At 48.3% G+C, this 23,257-nt stretch overlaps 5 protein-coding genes across 5 annotated transcripts; 3 read left to right on the top strand and 2 right to left on the bottom strand.

The window, feature by feature from the left end:
* Window positions 1-206: 206 nt before the first annotated feature.
* N7446_005386 (uncharacterized protein) lies at window positions 207-1,555 on the top strand (the record flags this gene model as incomplete). Its single annotated transcript, XM_058514134.1, has 2 exons — window positions 207-376; window positions 448-1,555. The coding sequence occupies 2 exons, from the start codon at window positions 207-209 to the stop codon at window positions 1,553-1,555; spliced, it is 1,278 nt and encodes a 425-aa protein (XP_058375463.1).
* Window positions 1,556-7,168: 5,613 nt separating this feature from the next.
* Window positions 7,169-8,190, top strand: N7446_005385 (YoaK family protein; the record flags this gene model as incomplete). Its single annotated transcript, XM_058514133.1, has 2 exons — window positions 7,169-7,502; window positions 7,568-8,190. 2 exons carry the CDS (start codon window positions 7,169-7,171, stop codon window positions 8,188-8,190), a joined length of 957 nt encoding a protein of 318 aa, XP_058375462.1.
* A 3,077-nt stretch (window positions 8,191-11,267) lies between these two features.
* Window positions 11,268-12,719, top strand: N7446_005384 (uncharacterized protein; the record flags this gene model as incomplete). Its single annotated transcript, XM_058514132.1, has 4 exons — window positions 11,268-11,530; window positions 11,620-11,821; window positions 11,884-12,456; window positions 12,522-12,719. 4 exons carry the CDS (start codon window positions 11,268-11,270, stop codon window positions 12,717-12,719), a joined length of 1,236 nt encoding a protein of 411 aa, XP_058375461.1.
* A 1,591-nt stretch (window positions 12,720-14,310) lies between these two features.
* Window positions 14,311-15,424, bottom strand: N7446_005383 (magnesium transporter CorA family protein; the record flags this gene model as incomplete). The annotated part of the gene is made up of 2 exons (XM_058514131.1): window positions 14,311-14,884; window positions 14,937-15,424. The coding sequence occupies 2 exons, from the start codon at window positions 15,422-15,424 to the stop codon at window positions 14,311-14,313; spliced, it is 1,062 nt and encodes a 353-aa protein (XP_058375460.1).
* Window positions 15,425-17,724: 2,300 nt separating this feature from the next.
* N7446_005382 (uncharacterized protein) lies at window positions 17,725-21,985 on the bottom strand (the record flags this gene model as incomplete). Its single annotated transcript, XM_058514130.1, has 6 exons — window positions 17,725-18,758; window positions 18,818-20,246; window positions 20,309-20,454; window positions 20,507-20,937; window positions 20,991-21,102; window positions 21,168-21,985. The coding sequence occupies 6 exons, from the start codon at window positions 21,983-21,985 to the stop codon at window positions 17,960-17,962; spliced, it is 3,735 nt and encodes a 1,244-aa protein (XP_058375459.1). The 3' UTR covers window positions 17,725-17,959.
* Between the last annotated feature and the right edge of the window lie 1,272 nt (window positions 21,986-23,257).

The following is a 23,257-nucleotide window of genomic DNA, read 5'->3' as shown; positions in this document are numbered from 1 at the left end:
AGCGAGATGCCCTGGTTGGTGGTCGGTCCGTCGCTGGTTTGCACCCTTTGGGACAATCGGGCGACGTGCCAAGCGACACAACTTAAATTGATAACTACCCCTTAGGCCGGGCCAATGCTCTACACCGTATGTGTGCCGATACATGATCGAGAATTAAATTCCATCATTCTCCAATATTCCTATCTTGCCGCTGACACCTTTACAACATGCCATCGTTGGAAACCCCCGTCATTGAGGTCCCTGGTCCGTCGTGCTACCAGCACATTGTCGTCGAGGGCACGCCCTACGAGAGAGGCTTGTCGCATGGAATACAGGTGAGCGAGAAGGTTCGCGCCAACATTGAGTATTATAAGCTTCCTGGGAAACTACCGCATTGGTAAGCAGAACACGGCACAACTGGGTGGGAGTGACAGACACGCATTCATCGAACTCACATTCATCGTGCAGGTCCATTTCTTCTAAGATCATCGAAACCGTTTATTTCCCAGCCTTTCAAAAGTTCTATCCCGCTGGACTCGAAGAGATCAGAGGGATTGCCGATGGCGCTGGCGTGAAGGTCGAGGACGTTATCATGCTTAACGCTCGATATGACTTGGGCAGATGCATGTATCGACTTCAAGAGGGCGGGAACATTCCACAGGAACTTGACGGGCATGACGAGTGCACGAGCGGCTTCTTTCCCCCGAAAGCAGTTGCATCTGGCCACGCTTTGGCCGTGCACAACTGGGACATGTCCAGCCATCTCTACAAACAGGACCTCATCATCTATCTCGAGGTGCACCCAGAACCGTCCGAAGATCGGCCGTCAATGTTTATCCTCACGGAAGCTGGTCAACTGATTCGCAGCGGAATGAACTCTGCTGGCATGTCGGTTACTGCAAACTCGTTGTTGTCGAGCGAGGACTACGTACCCGTCTCCCACATCGACCAGGATGGAGTCTACCACGAGGTCAAGAGCCCCAAGCCAGTTCTGCCCCTCTCTGTGGCGAGACGCCTCTTTCTTGACTACAGCAACTACGCCGATGGCTTAGTAGCTGTCAATGCCTTTCCCCGTCATGTCTCGGGGAACCTGCACGTCTCGACAGCCGACGGATTCGCAATGGCCATGGAGGTCGCACCCAGCCGCATCTACAAGTTCTACGGAAATATTGACGACCACTATCTTGTCCACAGCAATCACTTCCTCAGCCCCGAATTTCTCAGTCGCGACCATGTTTTTGACCGCTATCCCGGCGGGAGCAGCTGGTTCAGATGTTTGCAGGCTGAAAAGGGCGTAAGAGCAGACTGTGCTGTAGGGCGATTGACCTCTGAAAAGATCAGGGCAGCCTTCTCAGATCATATGGCATATCCTGAAAGTCTGTGCAACCACCCAAACCTGAACCAAAAGAACACGCCCAGTGCCGTCCTCACTGGGTATACATCTAAGCAGAACATGACGGTGGCTTTCGTCGTCTACAACCTGTCGGAGCGTATAGTGACGGTCTGCAAAGGGCCTCCCTGCCAAGGAGTGCTACAGAAATTCAAACTACAGCAGAAATCACAGCCTAAGGTTTGAGGGGTAGTTGAATGTGGGTTGGATGCGAAAGATGGTGTTGACTGTTGTTATCCTCAAATTCTTACTCTATGCAAGGGATGTTGACACAATGATATTATAGACATATTGAGCTACTACTAAACGGAATTTGTTTATCACGAGTTAGAGGTGCCCTAAAATGAACGTAGTAGGCGGAAGGGTTTACCTTCGTGCACGGGATACCTGTGACGCACATCTAACCGGTCGTCGTTATGTTCGATGGTTTCTGGTTACTTGCCTTATATCGCTATGCTTAGAATGCAACGATCTGCCTCTTAACCGTTACCGACTAATAAGTAAATAGAAGTAAGTGAATAGGGGAGAAATATATTTTATCTATGTTAGTCTACCTTACCCTTTAACTACTACTACTTATTAATATTAAGGTAGACTTTAGGTTTAAGCGTATTTTACGAAAAGACTAGCTAATTAGTCGGCTAGTTTAAAGATAGGGGACTGATACAGACACCCCCCTTTGGATGCTAACACCCCCCTGCCTGAATTTATTCACCGCCTTTCTCGCCGATTTCGTGCCGCCGCACTATATTCTCTAGCAGCATCAACCGTCAAGTAATGCTACACAATAGGTACCTACGATTACTATGTAAACCCCTAGTAAAAATAAGTCACCCATGTAGCTTCGTACTGAAGGAAAATAATTGATGTTTACATCTCTAAATCTCGCATGTTTTGACACCCATTTCTCGCGCATTTTATGATGGCTTCCTTACATCTCAGCTCGCCGTCTGATCCTGAGCCTGAAGCTATTCCCGAGTCCCCGCCGACGCTGCCAAGCCTTTATGACGCGCCGCCAAGCCTCCATGACGCTATTCCCGAGCCCTCGCCGCCGATACCAAGCCTCTATACCTTCCCGCTACCCCCTCTCGATCCGCAGTACGATACGCCTGAGCAAGGAATCGCCGCGATCAACGCTTTCGCCCGCCAGCATGGCTATGCAGTCTCTATACTCCGCTCAAAGCTCACCAAGAAGGGGTGAAAAAGACAGTCCGTCTATGCTGTGACCGAGGTCGTACTCTTCGAGCGCGGCCTGATGATGGCCCTAAGCGAAAGCGACAGACTACTTCAATAGCAATTGATTGCCCTTTTGGGATATCTCTACGGCTTTAAGAAAGCCAATGGAAGCTCACCGTGGAGAACCAGCACCATAATCATGAGCCCTCGCCTACGTCTACTCATATCGCTCACCGGCAGCATGAGCTCTCTAAAAAAGCGCCTGAAATTGAGAAGCAGCTTGCGTAGGGCGTTTCTACGCGTCATATCCTCACTAGCATTCGAAAGGAGGATCAGGATTCATGTCTTACGGCCCGAGACGTCTACAACCTTCGGAGGAAGCTTCATATTGAATTCCTTGCTGGCCGTACGCCGCTTCAAGCTCTCTTGATAGAGCTTCCGCGCGATGGCGAATGGATCTTCAAGCATGAGGTAGATGATGAGAATCACGTCACTGCCTTATTTTGTATGCATAAATCGAGTATTGCGATGCTTAGGACCAATTCATGGGTTATTTCAATAGATTCTATATACAAAACTAATAGATACGGCCTTCCCTTGCTCGATATCATTGGCTTTGCTGCTACTGGATCAAGCTTTTACGTTAGCTTCGCCTTCATGAAGGATGAGAAGCAGGATAGCTACGAAGTGATACTCAGCTGTCTTGCTGAAGCATTCGAGTCCCTTACCGTCGATCTACCTCGGACGATCCTAACCGATAAAGAAGAAGCGCTAATGAAGGCTATCAAGCTCATTTTTCCTGATACAAAACATATGATTTGTCTCTGGCATATCAACATGAATATCATGAAGAAAGCTCGTCCGATTCTCGCTGAGCAGCTCGCAAAAGCTCGGTAGGAGACTGAAGATCTAGTGAATCCTTCCTCGGCTTCTTCACACGATCGGACGAAGGCAGATAGAGACCGAGAGCTTCGAGAAATGGTCGATAAAGCGTGGAAGATGATGCTGAAGCGGTGGATACGTGTTGTCTACGCAATCACTACGGAAGAGAGACAGGAGAGATGGAAACAGCTTCAAGAATGCTATAAAGAGCCGATTTTTGCGCCTTTACTCGATTACCTACGGAGTGAATGGCTAGACGACTGCCCCGAGTATTTCCTTCATGAATACACGTCCGAATACCTTCATCTTAATGAAATCTCGACATCTCGGACCGAAGGAGCTCACTGGCTGCTTAAGCAGGACCTTCAAGTCTCAACAAATAATCTACTAGTTGTTCTCCGCACCTTTGAGAATGCTGTAAAGCTTCAATTCAAGAAGGTCACCGATACGATCGAGAATGATAAGATCAGGAGGTCTACCGATACTCGCTGGAAGCAGCTATTTAGGCTGGTTGTTGGACGAATTTCGGCTAAGGCGATAGAGCATACCAAAGACGTCTACAAGCGCTATCTCCTAGCAAGCGATGAGAAGCCGCCAATTCCTCCATTTTGTCGCTGTAATTCGCTGAATACGGCAGGGTTTCCATGCATTCATCTCATCATACAGTACGAAGAAGAGGAGAAGAGCTTTGAGCCTGAGTTATTTCATCAACACTAGCATTTGTACAGTGTATTTGCACCTCCTATTAACCCGCTACTTCTACTCCAGGATCCTCTCCAAGTGCGCCGGCGAGGGCGCCCCCGAGGCGCTAGGAACTTCATCGGCGGCGGCGGAAGCACCCAAGCAAGCACCCAAGCAAGCACCGAAGACATCTCTACCCAGCGAGACCCCTCCGGCTTCGAGCTCATGCTATCTCAGGAAGGCAGACGGGGCCGTGGACGCGGCCGAGGACGTGGCAGAGGACGTGGAGGGACACAACAGGCATCGCAGGGAGACAACAGGTTAGGAATAGCTTCATCTACGGCCCAGGAAGCTCAACAAGCTTCTCAGGAAGGTGGTCGGGGCCGTGGACGCGGCCGAGGACGTGGCCGAGGACGTGGAGGGACACAACAGGCATCGCAGGGAGATAACAGGGTGGGAATAGCTTCATACACGGCCCAGGAAGCTCATACGGCATCGCCAGCGAGCAATCCTGCTTCGCCGAGCATGGGAATAGCTTCATGTACGGCCCAGCGCGAGGATTCCTGGCCCGACCGCCTCAGGAAGCGTCGGGGAGCTCCATAAATGACTGATACAATGCAAACTACTCAATTTCTTCACAATTCTCATGCAATTTATCAAGAAATTTGACCCAGAATAGCTAGATTCCTTCATTTCTGCAGAGTTTTCGAAAACAGCATCTATTTCCTATTTGGGACTAGTGCCATGCAGTTGGCATGGTCGATGGTAGAGTACGAAGGTGACTTAATTTTGCTAGGGGCCTGCACAGTAAATAGAAGTACCTCGAATCGATGGTGCCGGCAGGAAATACTGCCGGCAGAAAAAAGTTGATGCCTGAGGGCCCAGGCAGGGGGGTGTTAGCATCCAAAGGGGGTGTCTGTATCAGTCCCCTAAAGATATAGGCCCCGTATTTAATATAGAGAAGCATTTACTAGATTCTTTCCTTCTACGAAAGGTTAATTTATTGGTTATATCCTACCTACGCGTGCTATTTATTCCTAGATTATATTAATAACCTATATAGACTAATATCACGGTTATCGAGTATATGTAACGGAATCCTCAGAAGCCATGCACAGATCTCTCGCACTCCCAGAGGATCGACACCATATAGGTGTCGACACGTCAGCGTTGGCTCACCGTAACGCTGATCCCCCATGTTAAATAGTCTGCCCCGGAGAACCCAGCGGTTCTCCAAGAATCAGTCTCTGTATTCCTCTAATATATTGTTCGCTTCTAGGCATCTTCATCTTACCTAGTTGACAGGCTCTATCCTGTAAACACTAGAAACCTACTTCTTTACATGTAGCCACTATTGTACGAACTCGATAGTCATTTCTTTAGCGTACACTATATATAGAGCGACACGGTTAGGTCGAATAGTCTCAAGGCTAGGCGGAATTAGAGACAAGGAGAAGAATCGATAACTAAGCTTATGACGTGAGGAAATGCTCGTTAGCTAGTTGATAGATTAGGGGTAAGATCGTCTAATAGGAGGATTAGAAGGATCTCTAGTAGTAGGATGTCTATATTATACGAAGATAATGCGTAGATATTAGTGAATTAAGACATTAGGTAATATACCAATTAAAGAGAGTTCTTGGCTAAGGATTGTTAGAAGACTTACAAAAAAGTCTAAAACGCGTAGACGTAGATTCGGGGGCCTTACGATATACAGACGAGGCCTTAGGACAATCGGAAGGGAGTACACATTGCACCAACAGCATGCCGAAAGATCGTCAAAATTTCCGCGTACCCGACAGAGATTCCCTAGAGCCGTTTCAACCCGGGGCAGGAAGAACATCTCCTTTAGTCTCGCTAGATGTGAGATCACACCGTGCTAGTCAGAATTCTATCCAATTCACCTCTTAGGAAAAAGGAATGCTGATATGTAGAGGAAAATGTATTGATACAGAGGATCTTGATCCATCCACTTGAAGGCCGACAGATTGTCGTGATTGATGTGGAAGAAGCATTCAATCGAAGAAGACCCATTAGTCTCATATTCTGCAGGCTTACTTTCATTCGAGAAACTCTGCCGAGGATCATCCTGATCGGTAGCGAGATAGGGAGGCGGTGTCGGTATTCTAGAGGACTTTTGCTAGATAGCGTCAAGGCCGAGATCCAAAAGCCTTCTACTCTTTAATTTTTGATAAGCATTAGGGCGAATCACAGACTGGAACAGCCCACGGGGGGTGGGATTTGCACGGCTCCTGCAGTTTCCGCACACCGATCTCCTGGCGATCACGGGGCGATCACGGGCCGACCACTGGCCGATAGTTTCATCATCGATTTGACTCACCTGCGATAGATCCGGCCGGTGTCTTCGGTTCGTGTTCGGCCTCATGCATCAATATCCTAAAACAGCCACAGACTGGCAGGACACCGGTCGACCGTCCGCGCGGTCCCCAACTGTGCCTCTTTTGTCTCAAGCGCGCTATCAGGGACTGTATTCGCTATCTGGAAGTTGTCATAAATGACCGGCAGGAGCGTGCTCTTGCCTCTTAGATGACGATGCCAAGATCTTTCGAGGGTCGAGGTTCACGTCAATCGCCAGTCGTGGGGTCTTGGCAGCTGTGTCAAGTTGGAACCGTCATCCTTAGCCAATCCACCGTGATTGGAAGAGGACCAGGATCTCGAGACGCTTCTTCGAGAATCCAGGTACCTGTTGGTCAGTAGTTTTAACTTGTTGGAGAGGAATCAAATGCGAGTATGTCTCTCTAAAAGACCGCCTTCCACAGGGCGGGACAAGATTAAGAGCTAATGCAACGTAGTGCTTGGCAACTTGCTGACCCCTGCAACCGTAGCGTGTTTCATCTGCAGTCAACCCTGCATAGCATAGCCCAGCTTGCATCATTACTATGACATGGCGAGAGCACGGTGGAGGATTTTAGCAATGATCATTCCCGTCCCGATGGTCTGCATAAGTGGCACGACGTACGGCCATGTTGATCTCTGCGGGTAAAGGGTGTACTGGCGACCCTCTGTCCTATATTCGACTTATTCGCCATCACGATAGCGATGCTTCAAGATCCTCCTCCTCTCCCAAAGAAAAAACGAATGATGAAGTTGATTGATTTTGGCGCACGTAGGGGGTCTTCCTCTCCTAATTTCGACGATGTCGAAAGACAGACTCCCAAACCTCTTCCTTTCACCAAGAGCCCTGAACCCTCCAGCATCAAATTCCATGCTTTTGACCGAGATTTACCCTTCCGACATGCCCTTGGCGACTACTTGCTTTCCGAAATTGACGCCACATGGAGCGACCTTCCTCTGATAGGCTGTGGATACGTGAGCGGCTTGATTGACGCGTTGTCGTACAACGCGTGGGGAAATTTCTCGAACATGCACACGGGTAGGGACCAAAGCATGTCTTTCCCGAAGAGCGAGCTCTAACTACGGCCGAATGCACGTCAACAGGTAATACAATCTTCGTCGCTTTAGGAGTGTCAGGGAAGCCCGACAGCCAACCCATGCTGTGGGCCAAGGCCCTCGTTGCCGTTGCAGTGTTTCTAGTCGGCAATGTCTTTTTTGTCTACGGCTCGCGATACCTGGGTCCTCTCCGACGCTTCACCTTGATAGTATCTTTTGCCATTCAGACGGCCCTCCTCCTCGGAGCCGCCCTTCTTGTCGAAGAAGGGGTTGTTAGTCCCAGTCTGGACCGTCAAATTCCGATTGACTGGCTTCAGGTTCTCGCAATCTCGTTGATTGCGTTTCAAGCCGCGGGTCAAATTGTCGCTTCGCGATTCCTAGCCTTCACCGAGATCCCCACAGTTGTTCTAACCGTCCTGATCTGCGACTTGTTTGTTGACACCAAGCTATACCGGCGTCCCTGGAGCTCGAATCCGAAACGAAACCGAAGACTAGGTGCCGTGCTTTCACACTTTCTGGGTGCCATGACTGCGGGTGGAATGGCGAAGGAGACCGGGCTCGCAAGTGGCTTGTGGCTTGCCGTGGCTCTGAAGGCTTGTATTACCTTGGTTTGGTTCGGATGGAGGAGGAAAGGCTGGGAAGGATCGCACATGTTAAGCAGCACCCAGTAATGTAAAGCCCGTCCCGTTTCCACCCTCGACAGACCTCAGCGCCCGCTTCTCTTGCGAGGAATGTTGGTGTTATTCACCTTTTTTCGGAGGATGGTTTAGATACATAAGCCATCAATGGCACCACTTGCAAGGATATAACCCCATGGAAGTTCATCCTAAATGATAATGGTGGAGATGTCTTTACCAGGTCTGGTTTCAGATGGCTTTTTCTAGACCCCGACGGGGCTTCAACCGTATTCCCTATCCCATGGGGTTGGCCCCGGTCTGCTTGACTGGGGATTATGGTTTTCGCTTCCCTATGGGAGAAAACAAGTGGGCCCCGCTAGATTGGTAATTATTTCCTCGCTAGACTGGGTATTCCTAGAGGCCTCGTATCGGGCGCAAATTTTGGCTACTTTTGATAGCGGTCTGAATTATCTCCAGTTTTTCTTCGGAGTATACAGAGCAAACTAATTATCGAGAAACTGTGATTGAAAACCGGAGATGTTTTGCTACGAAAATAGGCTATTATGTGAGGCGACTAGCACCTAAGACGTTACTTCAACACTTTAGACGAATCGAACACCGTAATTATCCTTGCCTATAATGATTAGGGGGCGGGAGGAATTAAATTAGGGGGTTTTCACAATGCCCACCGTTTATCTCACTTTTTACTCAGCTCATCAAGTAGATATATATCTTCACCTACGAATCCATTTCAGAATAAAAAACTAACTTTTTCACTAATGATCGTCATTCTCAACATACGTTCTCAAGGTCCAGAAACTAGAAACCTCGATCTGGCACGGTGCAGGAAAGATTCCCCAAAAACGACACTGGAGCGAGGCCTCGTGCGAGGATAACAGCGATGATAATGACGACCTTGCTGATAGCGACTATGTGCACGACAGCGGTGATGACCTAGGTGAGATATCTGCAATTCCTCACCGAACGAAAAGAGTACGACGAACTACAGCGCCTTATACAGCCAGAATTTCCCGGTATAATTCTATACGTGACTTAGCGAACGAGGCAGTCGATATACCTACGGACTACCCCTTTAATAAGCTTGCTGATATTAGAACTATTCCTATCCGAGACATGTTTAACGCGACAAATAACGTATTTCCCTAGCGAGCTGGCCACCCCCCGAGCTGGCCATCCCAATACACCATAGTAAATACGATATATTCTACACTGATATCTCAACAACCACGTTTTTATTTTATTTAATTATTTACCGATAGCTTTTGATAAGGCTTTTCAACGCTATATATTAATTTTGACGAAATCTGAAACCTACATTGTTACGGTATTGAAAATTACGTTGCTAGGAGCTAGAAACATAAATATCTGATTATATCTCAATTACCAAGTTATAGAAATTCTTTGAACTCCTGTTAGAGACTAAATACCACTTGAAAAGCATTAGTTTTTTAAGGAAAAGTCCCTATAACCTGCCGTTGTTGTGATACTATGTTGTAATTTATCGCATTTACTATGGTGTTCTAGGGTGGCCAGCTCGGGGGGTGGCCAGCTCGCTAGGGAAATACGTTACTTCTTTTAAAGGTCGTCTATTTATTTATAGTCGAGGAATAATTAGAGCACTCGTGCGTGCGGGAATTAAGTGCAATCCTATTATGTTGAAGTTACACGATGAATGACGCTACGGAAGCATGTATGTCAAGGCCAACGAGGTGGTTTTGGTCTGATCTCTCTCTCTCTCATGAGAGAGATCCTATTTAATGGAGAGCATTTCTCCTGAACTATTCTCTATATAGTAGGTTCAATGCTGATCATGAGATTCATGCTTGGTGAAGCAGGCATTTCATGCCTGGAGACCCATGAAATCTCAACATATTATATTCTAGGAACTAAGTTACCAGCCGACTTACTAAGCTATATCGCCCTAAAATATCTCGAGCTAGGACTACTAGTAAGCTAACGAGATTTCTGCCTTAGGATGACTAGCGTTTAATTAAATTAAAAGAGGGTCGTGGCTTACTATAGAAGTAAATCGTAAAACCTTTCCCTAACAGGTCGGAAGGTCCTCTCTAGGTACGGTATTATTCACACCTTAAACACCGACGTACTAGAAGCTCAGGGCAAATTCCTTACGGAAGAATAGAAATTGTGAATAAAGTCAAAGCTATGTCTAGGGGAAGGAGCATCGAGAAGTGTGTGTCAAGGGAGTGATATGGTCCACCTCGGCGCAGACGGATAGTCGAGTGCTACTCCCCAATTTGACATTGCGGCTTCGAATACTTATCGTCTCTCAACTAGAAGGTCAGACCATCAATGGAATATCCTACTTTAGTCTAATGCGCAAGAATTGCACGTACCATGTTGTTTCAAAGTATGGCTTCAGAGTTGCTAAATCATCTAAATACAGACGTACTACAAGGTAAATTCCCATGCTTGAAGTCCTTTTTTGGACGAGAGAGGACGGTTGTAGGACAAGAGAGTGGTTGTAAAAAAAGGCGTTTCTGGGTAACCGAACCTACACCAGAAAGCAGCCGCAGCTCTTGGACCAATCTTGGCACGCCAAAGTGGAGAAAGGGATATTTTTAAGGCGCGATTGGTATCCCAGACATGGCGCGTATCCCAAATTTTGTTCAATCAAGTTGATTTCTGGTCTATATTGCAATTTTCTATGCAATTGCACGTGATAAAGTGCGAACAGAACTTGCGAATACGAATAACGAATATTACTGATTCCGACAAATATTCGTATTCGCAACAGCCCTAGTGCTGGTTTGGCTTGTCTGGCTGTGTCTCGATACCGACTTGGCATCTTCCCTGCCAAGGATTCGTTGTCGCCACGGCGATATGTGAATCGGGCCGGTTCCACGGGTTCTCGTTACTAGCGTGCAGCGCGCCACCGAGCTCGCAAAGCTTTGCAACGTTAACGGCCTCCCGGGTCCCACGCAAGCATTTTCTGTGTTGGCTGTCTTGCAGCTTGTGCCGTGTAAAAACAACTGCATCCTTTCTCTTTCTCTCTCCTTGTATAAATAATTGGTGGGCATGGGATCTTGATAGAACCCCGCGGTGCCAGAAACATCTCCCACCACGGCCGCCGCCCTCTAGGTCATGACATCATGGCGCCCGCGCCCTCGCAGCGACAGCTCGCCGCTATCTCAGTCACGGAGCGCGTTTGCTCTGCCGTCTCGCTGATTGGCACCTCTATTATCATAGCTAGTTTCATCGGCTCGCGCTCATTTCGGAAGCCGATCAACCGCCTCGTGTTCTATGCATCTTGGGGCAATATGATGGCTAATATAGGAACGTTGATTTCGCAATCGGGGATCCACGCTGGGTCTGGGAGCTCTTTGTGCCAGGTCCAGGCTTTTTTGATTCAGTGGTGAGTTTTTTCTTTTCTTTTCTTTTCTTTTCTTTTTTGGCTTAGTTCAATGGGTGGTTAAAGTACAGTGCGTATCTAATGGCCTGTAGGTTCATGCCCGCTGACGCTTTGTGGGCCTTTGCCATGGCGTGCAACGTCTACTTAACATTCTTCCACAAGTATAACTCAGAGCAACTGCGCCAGATCGAGTGGAAGTATGTCGTGTGTTGCTACGGCTTGCCCTTTATCCCATCCTTCGTATACTTCTTCATCCAGACCCAGGCCCGGGGCCGGGTCTACGGCTCCGCAATTGTAAGACAGACCACCCATAGAACCACGTACCCTTCTAAAATGTTCTAATATTCGTTGCATAGCTCTGGTGCTGGGTCGCATTGCCCTGGGATTACCTCCGCATCGCCGTCTTCTACGGCCCCGTGTGGTTCGTCATCTCCCTCACCTTCGCCATCTACCTGCGCGCCGGGTCTGTCATCTACCAGAAACACCGCGAGCTGCGTAACCTCAGCGGTATCGAGTCCTTCGTCTCTGACAACCAGCCTGATGCCCCCCTCATCACACCCGCCGGCATCCAGGTCACCAGCGAAATCGCCTGCTTTGCGCCAGTGCACCAGTCCCTGTCGGCTAGTGACGCCCCCACCCGCAGCTTCACGGCCTCCTCGTTTAGCCCGTACTCCGTCAGGATCGAAGGTGGCCCGATCAATCCCTTCAGCATGCTGCAGAACTTAGAGGAAAGCTCCGCACCTATCCAGGGCCCGAGTCACCCCCGATCGGACCCAAGTCCGTTCTGTACAGAGTTGTCTCTCAAATCGGCGCAGCATGAGTGCGGGGACTCGTATGCGCAGCGGCGAAAGGCGATAGAGGCGAGTTCTGCGGCGTGGGTGTATACGAAATACGCGATGCTATTCTTCATCGCGCTACTTGTAACGTGGGTAGGTGATTACATTCAATTAACTCAATTTAATTCAGAACAGCGTCCATGTCTAATCTGGTACAGGTTCCCTCCACGGTCAATCGAGTATACGCGCTCGCTCGCCCCGACAACTTCTCGTTCGGGCTCAACTATGCGTCTGGTTTTGTGCTTCCTTTGCAGGGGTTCTGGAATAGTCTTATTTATGTGTCGATCTCATGGCCGGCGTTTAAAACGCTGTGGAGGAATCTGCGGAGCCGCTCGATGGGGTCACGACAAACTTAGTTGCTTGTCATGTCATGCGACGATCCGAGTAGTACCTAGCTAGGTTGGTGGGTAAATTGGAGTTAAGGGTTTGTTTAATGAGAGTCTAGGTTGTATAGTGTCGATTTGTCTTTTTTGATATCGACAGTGGGAAGGCAATGACCTCTATCTGCGAACTGTCAATTCAAACTCAATGTTCCTCACTTAACATTATCATACTAGAACTCAAAGTCAATAAAAACGGAACCTGCATTAAATATGGCCCAAGAGAATAGACGCGCGCATGTCAAAGGCCCGTGGCCACATCATCTTTCTCGATACAGTTAAACCTAAGCTCTTACGACTTCATTGCCGGAAAACAATTCCAATATCTGCGAGTCTTGGCTGGATGTCATAGTCGACACTGGCTTTTCAGACCGCTTTCTAAAATAGTTAACTGTATGTAAGATCCCCTTTTCACTGTTTGCACTGTTTGCAAAAAAAGAGCTTGCACGGGATTCTACGGCAAATAACGGTGCTATAACATTGACATAGTTTATTGCTATAGGGACTGGTAAGTAAGGCTGGAAGAATAAGCCGCCTTGATAGGGAGGAAACGGCCCTGTCCTTTAACAGCTAGAAGCAATGGAGTTTCTGTCGATGATCGGAATGGTTAGCATTAACTTGTGAAGTCCGCACATGTATTTATACTGACCTGTAGACGCTAATCTCCACGGCTATATCTGGCTATGATGTTTTCTGATACTCTCCGCCTGCGATACATGCCGAAAAACGAAAAGCCGACGTACCGGAGAGAATCCGTGCCTGATATGCGAAAGGTCACAGAGGGTCTGCAACTATAGCCCCAGTAATAAGCTCAGTCGACCTAAGGGCAGCGAAAAACAGGCGGAAGTCGATGCAGCACTTCCTGAACATAAACAAAGATTAAAGGAGCGGGCCATAGGGAGACAATAGTGGTATCCTGCAGTGGATCTAACACGAACAGTAACAACCAGAACTTCAATAACAGCTGCACCAGCCGGAGCTAAACATGATCGATTTCGAGGCCGACATAAAGTACGCACTTGATCCCACAATGGCTTTTGGTGATGGCAACACACCCACTAGGGATAGCAGCCGTGGCCTTATGCTTGAGTAGAGTTCGGGGTTGCTCGACCCGCTAATCGTAAACGATGACACGGGCTAGAACCATGATTTTTGCTTTTCTCAGGTATCGTCAACCAATTCACCGTATTCACACATATTCTTGGCGACTAACTTTCATTTTGCTTCTTAGATTGCAGACTTCCCCTTGGCTTTCTAATCACCCACTTTCCATAAATGGTCTGGGATGTAGCTTCCCACCGAATAGAGCGGTCGGTCTTGATGACAATACATTTTCACACTATAACTGTCCTCCATCAGGTCACTCTCACGCATCGTCATTTCAGCCTTACAAGCGAGCGATGCTCAAGTCTACCATGTCGAGAGGCCTTAGACGAAATCTCAACAAAGTGGGGAAATTAGTACCAGCGTAACTGAAATGGCGGGAGATTGATCTCGTACGAGCACGGCTGTAGCGGTTTAACTACATATCATTCATAAGCTTGTATCTCCACAATATCTCAATTCACTAAATAACCTGAGTTCTTCTGGCGATCACTAGAAGAAGCAAGATAAGCCCTAAAATGAACCCTAGGATGCCAAACCACCAGGCCAAGCTGGTCACATGCAGCCCAGGCACCTCTACATTCATACCAAAGAGACCGGTAATGACCTGCATCGTGACGACGATCGCCCCGATAACAGTCAGCCGACTAAGAGCGTCCACTATTTGATTTCGCGTACAAGTGGAGTCAAATGAGAGCTGAGCAAGATACTTCGACTGCGACCGAGACAACATCTGCTCTGCAATATTTAGGTTGGCTATCATAGTCAGGACGTGATCCTGGATGTCGCCCAGGTATAGTTCAACCTCTCCGGGAGTGGACCCTAAGCTACCGCAGTGGCGGGCGAAACACCGGACAACATCCGTCTTCTCGTGCAGATGTTGGCGGATGTGAGTGACATCTTTGCGATAATTGTAGATGCTCCGGAGGGCTAGTCCAATGTCTTCGGGCCGCGTGACAGAAACACCGTCTTCTATTATCTCCACGCCTGTTTGGATACGATCGATTAAGGGAGCGAACCCATCCACAATATCGTCGCTGGGGCCGTTAGCATATATTCTATATTCTTAAGGGCATAACAGGGCCATACATGAGGGCGTAGCAGATCCAGTCACTAGTCAAAGCTAAGTGGCTCTCATGCTCCTTTATGCGGCTCCACACATGAGTAGGATGCTGGCTATTGTCATATGTAAAGGTGATAATACTTTCGCGGAAGACAATGCTGTAGACATTGGCGGACGAGATCCGGACTCCTGTCGCTCTCTTAGGCTGCTGTGGGGCCCGCAAGGAAACTAAATAGTAGGGGCCAAAAAGCTCAATTTTCTCTCGGGGCTCGCGGACCTTGATGTCCTCGGTGGTCAGCGGGTGGATATCCAACATGCGCGACAGTATCTCGATGTCCTCGTCGGATGGCGAGGCGGCGTGGAGCCACCACAATCCACTGTGCAAACCCGTCTCTAAAAGGGTCTCGAAGACAGAACAGGCCGACTTCAGCTGCGGGATACTGGAAGCGTGGGTGATTGTATTGATCTGGGTACTAAAGAAACTGTAATGTGGGGTTTCGCAAGCGGCCTCCATTATGGGACGCTTCTCCGGGGGAGAAGGGTCTACATTGTTGAGGGTGGAATTCGGCGTTCGGGGGGAAATTCAACCACCGACCCCATACTGTGGATTTGAGAGCACACACGACGTAAATCATATAGAAGGGTGATCGTGGTCGAAGGAGAAGAGGATGGATGGTTTGTAAAAGAGCGAGTGTGACGAGGAAGAGAAAGAAAAGACTGCTGTCTGCGCACGATGGCTCTTCCAAGTCTTGGCATTGTGGCGCAGTTGAGTTTATTCAAGGACATTCTTAAAAGGACCCCCTCTCCACTCGCTAAACCTAATTAGGTCTCATGCAGTAATTGTGTTTTCAATGCATTAATTCAGTAAAAATGCATTAGTTCTTGGAAATGCTCGATGCCCGGAGTACCGGCGATCATGAACCTTGGATACTACAAGCAACTAGAACGCCGGTTGTGAGAGTATCACCCCGCGAAGGCTCGATTTAGGATAGAGGCAGGGATCTCTATACCAGGAGTGGATCCAGCTAGCGCTCACTAGACCCCGATCTAGCTTTAGCCGTGTTCTTCCAGCAGCAGAGCATGGTCGAACGCATGAAGCCGGGTGTTACGCCTAAAAAAAGCAACGGCCGTCGCTTTAATCCAGTAGTGGACATCGACGGGAAATCGGCTGAAAATAAAATTCGTAGTTACTGACAGCGGTTAGTTATCACAAGGTTGCGACGGCTCCCATATTCAAAAGGAGCCGATCGGATATTCTTAGTTACATGATTGCAAAGCTTTCAATCAATTGGTTGTACTTATGGCAGAATTAATTTGGCTCTTACAGCTCGTTCTATGATATAGGTATTGTATTGTAGAGTAGGTTCGAGTGACTTACACTCGCTGCCTAAAGCGATGACTTTGGCTACGCAAGTAATAGAGCCTATCGTACACGATATTGAATTAAGCCAGCAAATTTTCGAGCGGGCACCTCATCTACACCTAGTAGGTCATTGATATTGAGCGTATTGCCTGATTTTAGTTAAACGGGGAGTGCGGTGTTTGCATTCGACCATCTCAACCAAATTGCAGGCTGTATGCCAACTTCACCAAGCGGTTAACTAGAGACAAAAGATGGCTCACACAATTGAAACAATGCAAATTGATATAGCTATCATATAGGTGAGATGGCAAGGAAACCTCCGCGGTACGTCCGTGGGACGTTGACTACCACGACACTTTCCACAACACCCACCAAATCTCGTTCACATCCCGAATTATAGTCATAGATTTTCCTCTACACAAATGCTGCATCTAATGCGACGACGGAACTCTATCGGATCGCAAAATATCTAGGCAGAAAGCTTAGGAATATGGCAGTCGATAACGAAGAAGGTTCAATCGCGAAGTTTACACGAAAGGTCCTTTTACAGAAAAAACAACTACGTCGGTAATTGTCATCAATCAAAGCCTGATCTTGTACGGGGTCACGAGCTTGCACCAAACGCGTCGGGATCGCGCGTTAAACCAATTTATCAATAGTCCAGAAGTAGTACCGCTGTGAGCGGTAATTAAGTCCGGTCACTAAACATCGATGTAGAGGTGCCAACAATAAGAGCAGCGCATTGATCGAGACAACTTGTACTAGTAGCGAGTGTTCAGTGCGAGGCAGGGGATCGCCCATCAGGACTTTGGCGATGTTGGCGATGATGTAGTGTAAACCACGAATTCAAAAGTAGTTGGGCCCGCGTATTTTCCAATACATATAAACTAGATATATCCTTAATTCAGATGATACTTTTAGTTGGAGAATTCGCTTTTCGAATAGATCCTAATCAACTCCACTATTACCAGTGGAGGCTTTGCGTGGCCGACTATCACTTTCGACTGTCACAATATATTTCAAGTATAGAGAGGCAACTTCTTTCTCGAACGCGGCGTCGGTATTGAATAATAGAAGGTGTTGAGATTCATGGCTTCTCCAGGCATCTCCAGGCATGAAATGCCTGCCTCACCAAGCATAAATCTCGAGATCAGCATTGAACCTACCATGTAGAGTATAGTTCAGGAGAAATGCTTCTCATTAAATAGGATCTCTCTCTCATGAGAGAGAGATCAGGCTTAAACAACCTGGCTGGCCTTGACGTACATGCTTCCGTAGCGTCATTCATCGTGTAATTTCAACAGAAGGCTTCTTTTTAGAAGCAAAGAAAAGGTTATAAGGAGAGCTAAATACCAACTTTTGCATGATTGTTACAGCTCATATTACAGAAAGTTTTCTTCCAAAGATATCTTAGAGGTGATAGAAAATACAACATTGCCAAAGATGTTATGGTTCAGTGTGGCAAGAACTCAGCGGTCATGCAATTTCAAAACCAAATAGGCCCAAAACTCGATGTCCAGTTGAAGGCTTTATCGCTGATCTATTCATCCCGACTGGTGAGAAACTATGCCGTGTCTGCTGACGAATATCCTCAGTGTGCCAGCTTTCCTTTATTTATTCTGTCAACAAAGCAAGAGAAATATGTCCGAGGAAACGCTTTTGGGACCGCATAAGAACCATGGAAGATTAAGGAGAAGTCGTGATTATATTTGGAGGCACCGAGGCTTGCGATGGCTCCTGAAGACATTCAGGAGTATCCTGTTGACACTGCATCATCGAAACAGGCCCTTCCTTTTCTCTGGTCTGAGAATTCGTTGACCCCTGAACAGGAAAATCTCCATTGTGTTTTGGGACTCGCCGAGAGAAAACCTGGAGGATGAATCGGGTGACGGGTCGGAAGGAAGCCTTGATGCCTCTACTAAAGGCCTGGAGGCCCTTGACAAATGGCCACATGACGAGCGATATACTGCCGACGACGGCATTGAAAAAGAGAGCAAAACGGTGGTCGGGGACCATGCGTAGGATCATGGCCCACGGCATACACCCCACGGCACAGATGAGACAAACGGCCCATAAAATCCCACTGAGACGAGTCACGCGAAATGCCTGGCCGCCAATGAATACAATCATTATTTGTCCGCCGACAATAACGGCGTTGATGCCCAAAAACCAGTAGTTCCGAAACATGCCCTCGAAGACATTGAACTTGTTGTCGAGGCGGCGGCAGTTGAATTCGTTAAAAACTTGCATCCACACGAAGGTGTTGAAGACAACTGTGGAAAGCTGTTTGGATCGAAGATCTGGGTCGCTGCTGTCAAGCTGTGGATTCAAAAGTTGGTCCCCCGCGAAGTACAGCATGAAGATCACAGCGAGTTTGTAGACTGTTTGTCCGAGGATCATCTTCCACATGTTCATGGTGAAGAGTGGGGCACTTTTGGGTACGGGTTTTCGATCCAGAATTTCTGCTGTCGGGCCGTCAGTGGCTCTGTTTCACCTCGTGTCAGCGAACGAACATATATGCTACAGGAATAGGCTGCCGCTTACAGGGCTAGTGCAGCAAATGTGTCCATTATAAGGTTCACCCAGAGCAGCTGCACAGCATTGAGCACGGGGTTATTCGAATCGCTATAGATGGACGACACAAACGTCAGAATAACGGCCGTGATGTTGACCGTGATTTGAAACTGGAGGAACTTCGCAACGGCGTCGTTTACCGTCCGTCCCCAGGCGATCGCCGTAACGATAGATCGGAAATTGTCGTCTAGGAGGATAATTGAACTAGCCTCTTTGGCTACCTCAGTGCCGGCAATGCCCATAGAGAATCCAACATCCGCGGTTCTCAAAGCAGGCCCGTCATTTGTGCCGTCGCCTGTCACAGCAACTGTTTCGCCAAGGATTTTAAGCCGTTCTACCAAGATACGCTTGTCTTCTGGCGAAGACCGTGCCAGAACCTGCAGGCGGGGAATAACCCGGTCTAACTCTTCACCTGATAAGTGTCGGAAATCGTGGCCTTCCATGACTAACCCATCTTTAGTCTTAATACCACAAGACGATGCAATCGCGATAGCAGTTGCAATATTGTCCCCAGTCACCATCTTAACTTGGACTCCCGCGGAATAACATTTCCGAATCGCCGGTGGAACCTCAGGCCGAAGGGGATCCTGAATGCCCACGACCCCGACCCAGGTCATGTCTCGGAAGACATCGTCAAAATCAGCTGAACACGGATCATCTTCTAACTTCCTGGCATCTGTCGGAGGCCAGGTTAGATAGTCCTTGTACACCATTCCAATCGTCCGAAGAGACTCCCTGGCGTATTTATCAATGGTCTCAATGATTTTCCGTCTGTCGTCCTCTGACAGCGTCTCCGCGTGGAGTCTTTCCTTGGAAGTAGCTATATCTGCAATCTGCGCAGAGCATGCACGGACCATAATCTCGGGAGCACCTTTAACAAGAAGCCGGTAACCTGTATTGCAATGGCGATAAACGAGACCCATGCATTTCCGCGTCGAGTCGAATGGAATAAGCTGGACGATCTCGGCGGATCCCCGTTCTAGGGTGAGATCCATACCCAAATAATCATGGGCTAATTGAAGCAGTGCGACTTCAGTCTTGCTCCCAATGAACTCTTTTTGGCTGTTTATCCCTTCCTCAAACGCGGTAGAGTTCAAGGCAACACTCTGAACAATAAGATCCCGCACCGGAGCCGACATTTGCTGGAAAACCTCTGAGATATTCCTCGAGCTAGGCCGAGTTTCACCCTCGGATGGTCGACTGAAGCTTTGATTTGAGCCCCAGGTGCCGGCGACGACTGTCATTTTGTTTTGTGTTAAGGTCCCTGTCTTATCAGAGCATATTACCGTGGCATTTCCCATTGTCTCGCAGGCCCGTAGAACGCGAACCAGGTTATTCTCCTTAACCATGCGAGTCGTAGCAAAGGCCAGAGCAAGTGTGACTGCGAGTGGAAGGCCCTCTAAGGAAGAAAGGGATGTTAGTGTTGACCAAGTACTATAGTCCGTAGTAACAAGGGCTCACCTGGAACCGCGACAACAATGACAGTCACAGCTACAATTAAAATATCAACAAAATGCTGGCCCTTAACAGCAGGGCTCTGATCCGGATGATTTGGAAGATCGGCAACGAATTGGAATAACAAGACAAGGAAGAGAATAATGGCTGCACTATGGTATATTGTTAGTACCACTTTTTATACCTAGGGAATATATTCCTCACGCTGAACCCAAATACCCGATCCAATTTGCAAGATAACCGAGTTTTACCTGGAGCGGTGTAGGATCGTTGGAAGTCTGCAGTGACAGCATGATCCGACCGTATGTGGAAAACCGTCCAACACTGGTCACCAGATAGGTGCCCACGCTTTCGAGAACCTTGCTGCCGGAGACCATAAACGGGTCAAGATTCTTGTTTGCGCGGCCTTCTATAATCCGCTGCCAAACGTCATAGCCATTCGTCTTCTTCATGTGGTCTGACTCGCCAGTAACTGATGACTCGTCGCATTTCACACCATGTCCCGAGATCAAGACCCCATCAGCGGGTATAGAGTCACCGGGCTCTAGGTGGAGCACGTCGCCCACCATAATATCGTAAACAGATATCAATGTTGACTTGCCTGATCGGATAGCTTTGACCTCGCGGTCATTGTTCTTATAGAAAGGTTGAATAAATGACACAGTTTAGGAAATCAAATGACACTTACTCGCTTGTTGAGTTTGGCAAATTGTTTTTCCTTTTGCCAGTCATTAGCTGCGGTGACCACGGTGACGATCAGAATCGCCACGCAGATAGCCACCCCTCCACCCACTCCACGCCTGTGCCGCCCTCCACCGTTTCATATATCCCCAAAGCCAATGAAACAATAGCGGCAATGGTCAACAATATAATGATCTTATCGTTATAGGCGACCCAAAACAACTTGAAGAACCCAGCTGACTTTCGAGCCGGTAGCTTGTTCTCGGCGTAAACCCGGATGCGGTCCTCGAATTTTGAAGAACCGCTGGTTGTTGAAGTTACTGCCGGAGCCGGATTGGCTTCCAGCTGCGGTTTAGAGATATAGAGCGACTTGTCGTGCGGGGGGAACGTCAGCTGCTGAAAATCGACAAAACCTTCCAGCCGACCCTCATCGACGGATAGACCGGCCATTAGGTCCGTTCGGAGGCCTTTCTCTAACCCTTGCAAGCCACCGAGGGCATAGAATGCTGCGAGGGACTTTGGATTCTGCATTTTGTTCAGCTGTCCTGGCGAGAAGGCGAACCGATTTTCGTCAACATCGAAATCAGCAGCCTCATCGCGAGGATTTGGTGCCAGTGCCTCTGACAGCGACACGTCGTCATAATCTAATTTGACAGTGGGATCCGAATACACATCTGAGTAACCCGTGGAGCGGACCACTGTGGCCGCAGTAGATGCGATCGATTCCGAGCGCGGAGGTAAGGCATCGCCATCAATCGACCGCGAAGGCCGGTGCGAGCCATGATGAACCAACGGTGGTGCTGGATCTAGATTATTCCGTATTATATCTAGCGACTGAGGAAATACCGGGCTATGGTTGAGACCCATTGGTCCTGAATGGGCTGAAGGCATTGCGGCGGATGAAACCGATAGGGACCGCTGGAAGCGAGATACTCTTAGACGACTGTCACCCGATGCATTTTTGGGCCTGATTGACTCTTCGTCAGGAGAGGTTGTCACCATCAAGGGGGCGGGGATAATGGGTGCTGAGACGAGTTGTTGTGAGAAGAAGGAGAAGCCATGGGCGCACTCTGATCGGCACTTGTCCCTCCAGTACTTACTTCATTTGAAATTATCCATCTCTCATATGAGGGGACCACCCCAGATGCTGGGGTATGTGCTAATTATCCTCATTCCACAAGGGGGCTGTGTAGTGGTTTCCAAAAAGCTTTGGGGGAATGGGAAGACCGTTCAACCACGGGCAATAGCGCAAGGGCTCACGCGCCAGCAAGGATACCAAGAAAGATTGGTCCTTGTTTCCCATAAATTTTGAATGATAAGAGAGGGGGTGTGATGATCGTATTGCTGAACACTAATAATGCAGGAACTCTATCCACGATGATCTTCTTCTCCGGTGCCAGATTACGCGGGAGTAGCCACAGCCTCGATGACCCACCAGAGCTACAGTACCGAACAACACTAAACCTCTCTACGTACGCCAAGATTGAGGAGCCGAAGGCGAGCTCATACCAAATTCAGTAGGCACAAGGGTGAGGAGGGCTCCTACACAGGCTCTCTCGCGCTCATAGGGTTTGGTGGGAATATCCTCTAGTTCTCTCTCTGAATCTAGCTCTATATAAAGCGCTCGATGTCTGTATGTCAGGCCCTTTCGAAGTGATGACTTGAAACCGCCTTAGGAAGCCAACCTAGATATAACCGGGGTTGAGCTTGCTGCTGTGTCTGGGGTGGCGAAGAAATTCGACTGCGCCTCAATCTAGAGCCCTGATGGCATTGCAGGCTCGGGAACCATAAACTTCCTATTACTGTCTAGGTCAAGGGAAGGTAAATTACGTACTTGGTGCTCTCCCAATCAATGAGAGGCGGGAGTGTGTCAATTGCGTCATGGGTTCTGGACTCTAATTCATGCGACGCAGGTGCTGAAGGTCACCCTACAAAAGTGAGCGGCAAGGTCATCGACAGCACGAACCACTAATAAACTGTGTTACAAGGTCGATCTGGCTTTATCACATTTCTTCCAACCGTCAATTGTGATAAACATGTACCTGATTCCCTCATGTGCTGCGATGCGACCAATCTTATGGTCAGCCATTGTTTATCGAAGATGTCGTAAGAGTACGAAGGTATAACATAACTGATTTCGGATATTGCTGTAGCTCACCACCGGTAGCGGCAGTGTAGTTGGTTAGCACATTGAGGCAACCTGCAGCGTCATGAACTGGTCATTTTTTCATCCCTGTTGGGTTCGAGTCCCGACACCGGAACAACAATAACTAT

Source organism: Penicillium canescens (assembly GCF_028828765.1).
Source record: "Penicillium canescens strain IBT 15451 chromosome Unknown utg000003l_segment0_segment0, whole genome shotgun sequence".
Taxonomy (NCBI): Eukaryota; Fungi; Ascomycota; class Eurotiomycetes; order Eurotiales; family Aspergillaceae; genus Penicillium; species Penicillium canescens.
This window is presented reverse-complemented; position numbering and strand designations above follow the sequence as displayed.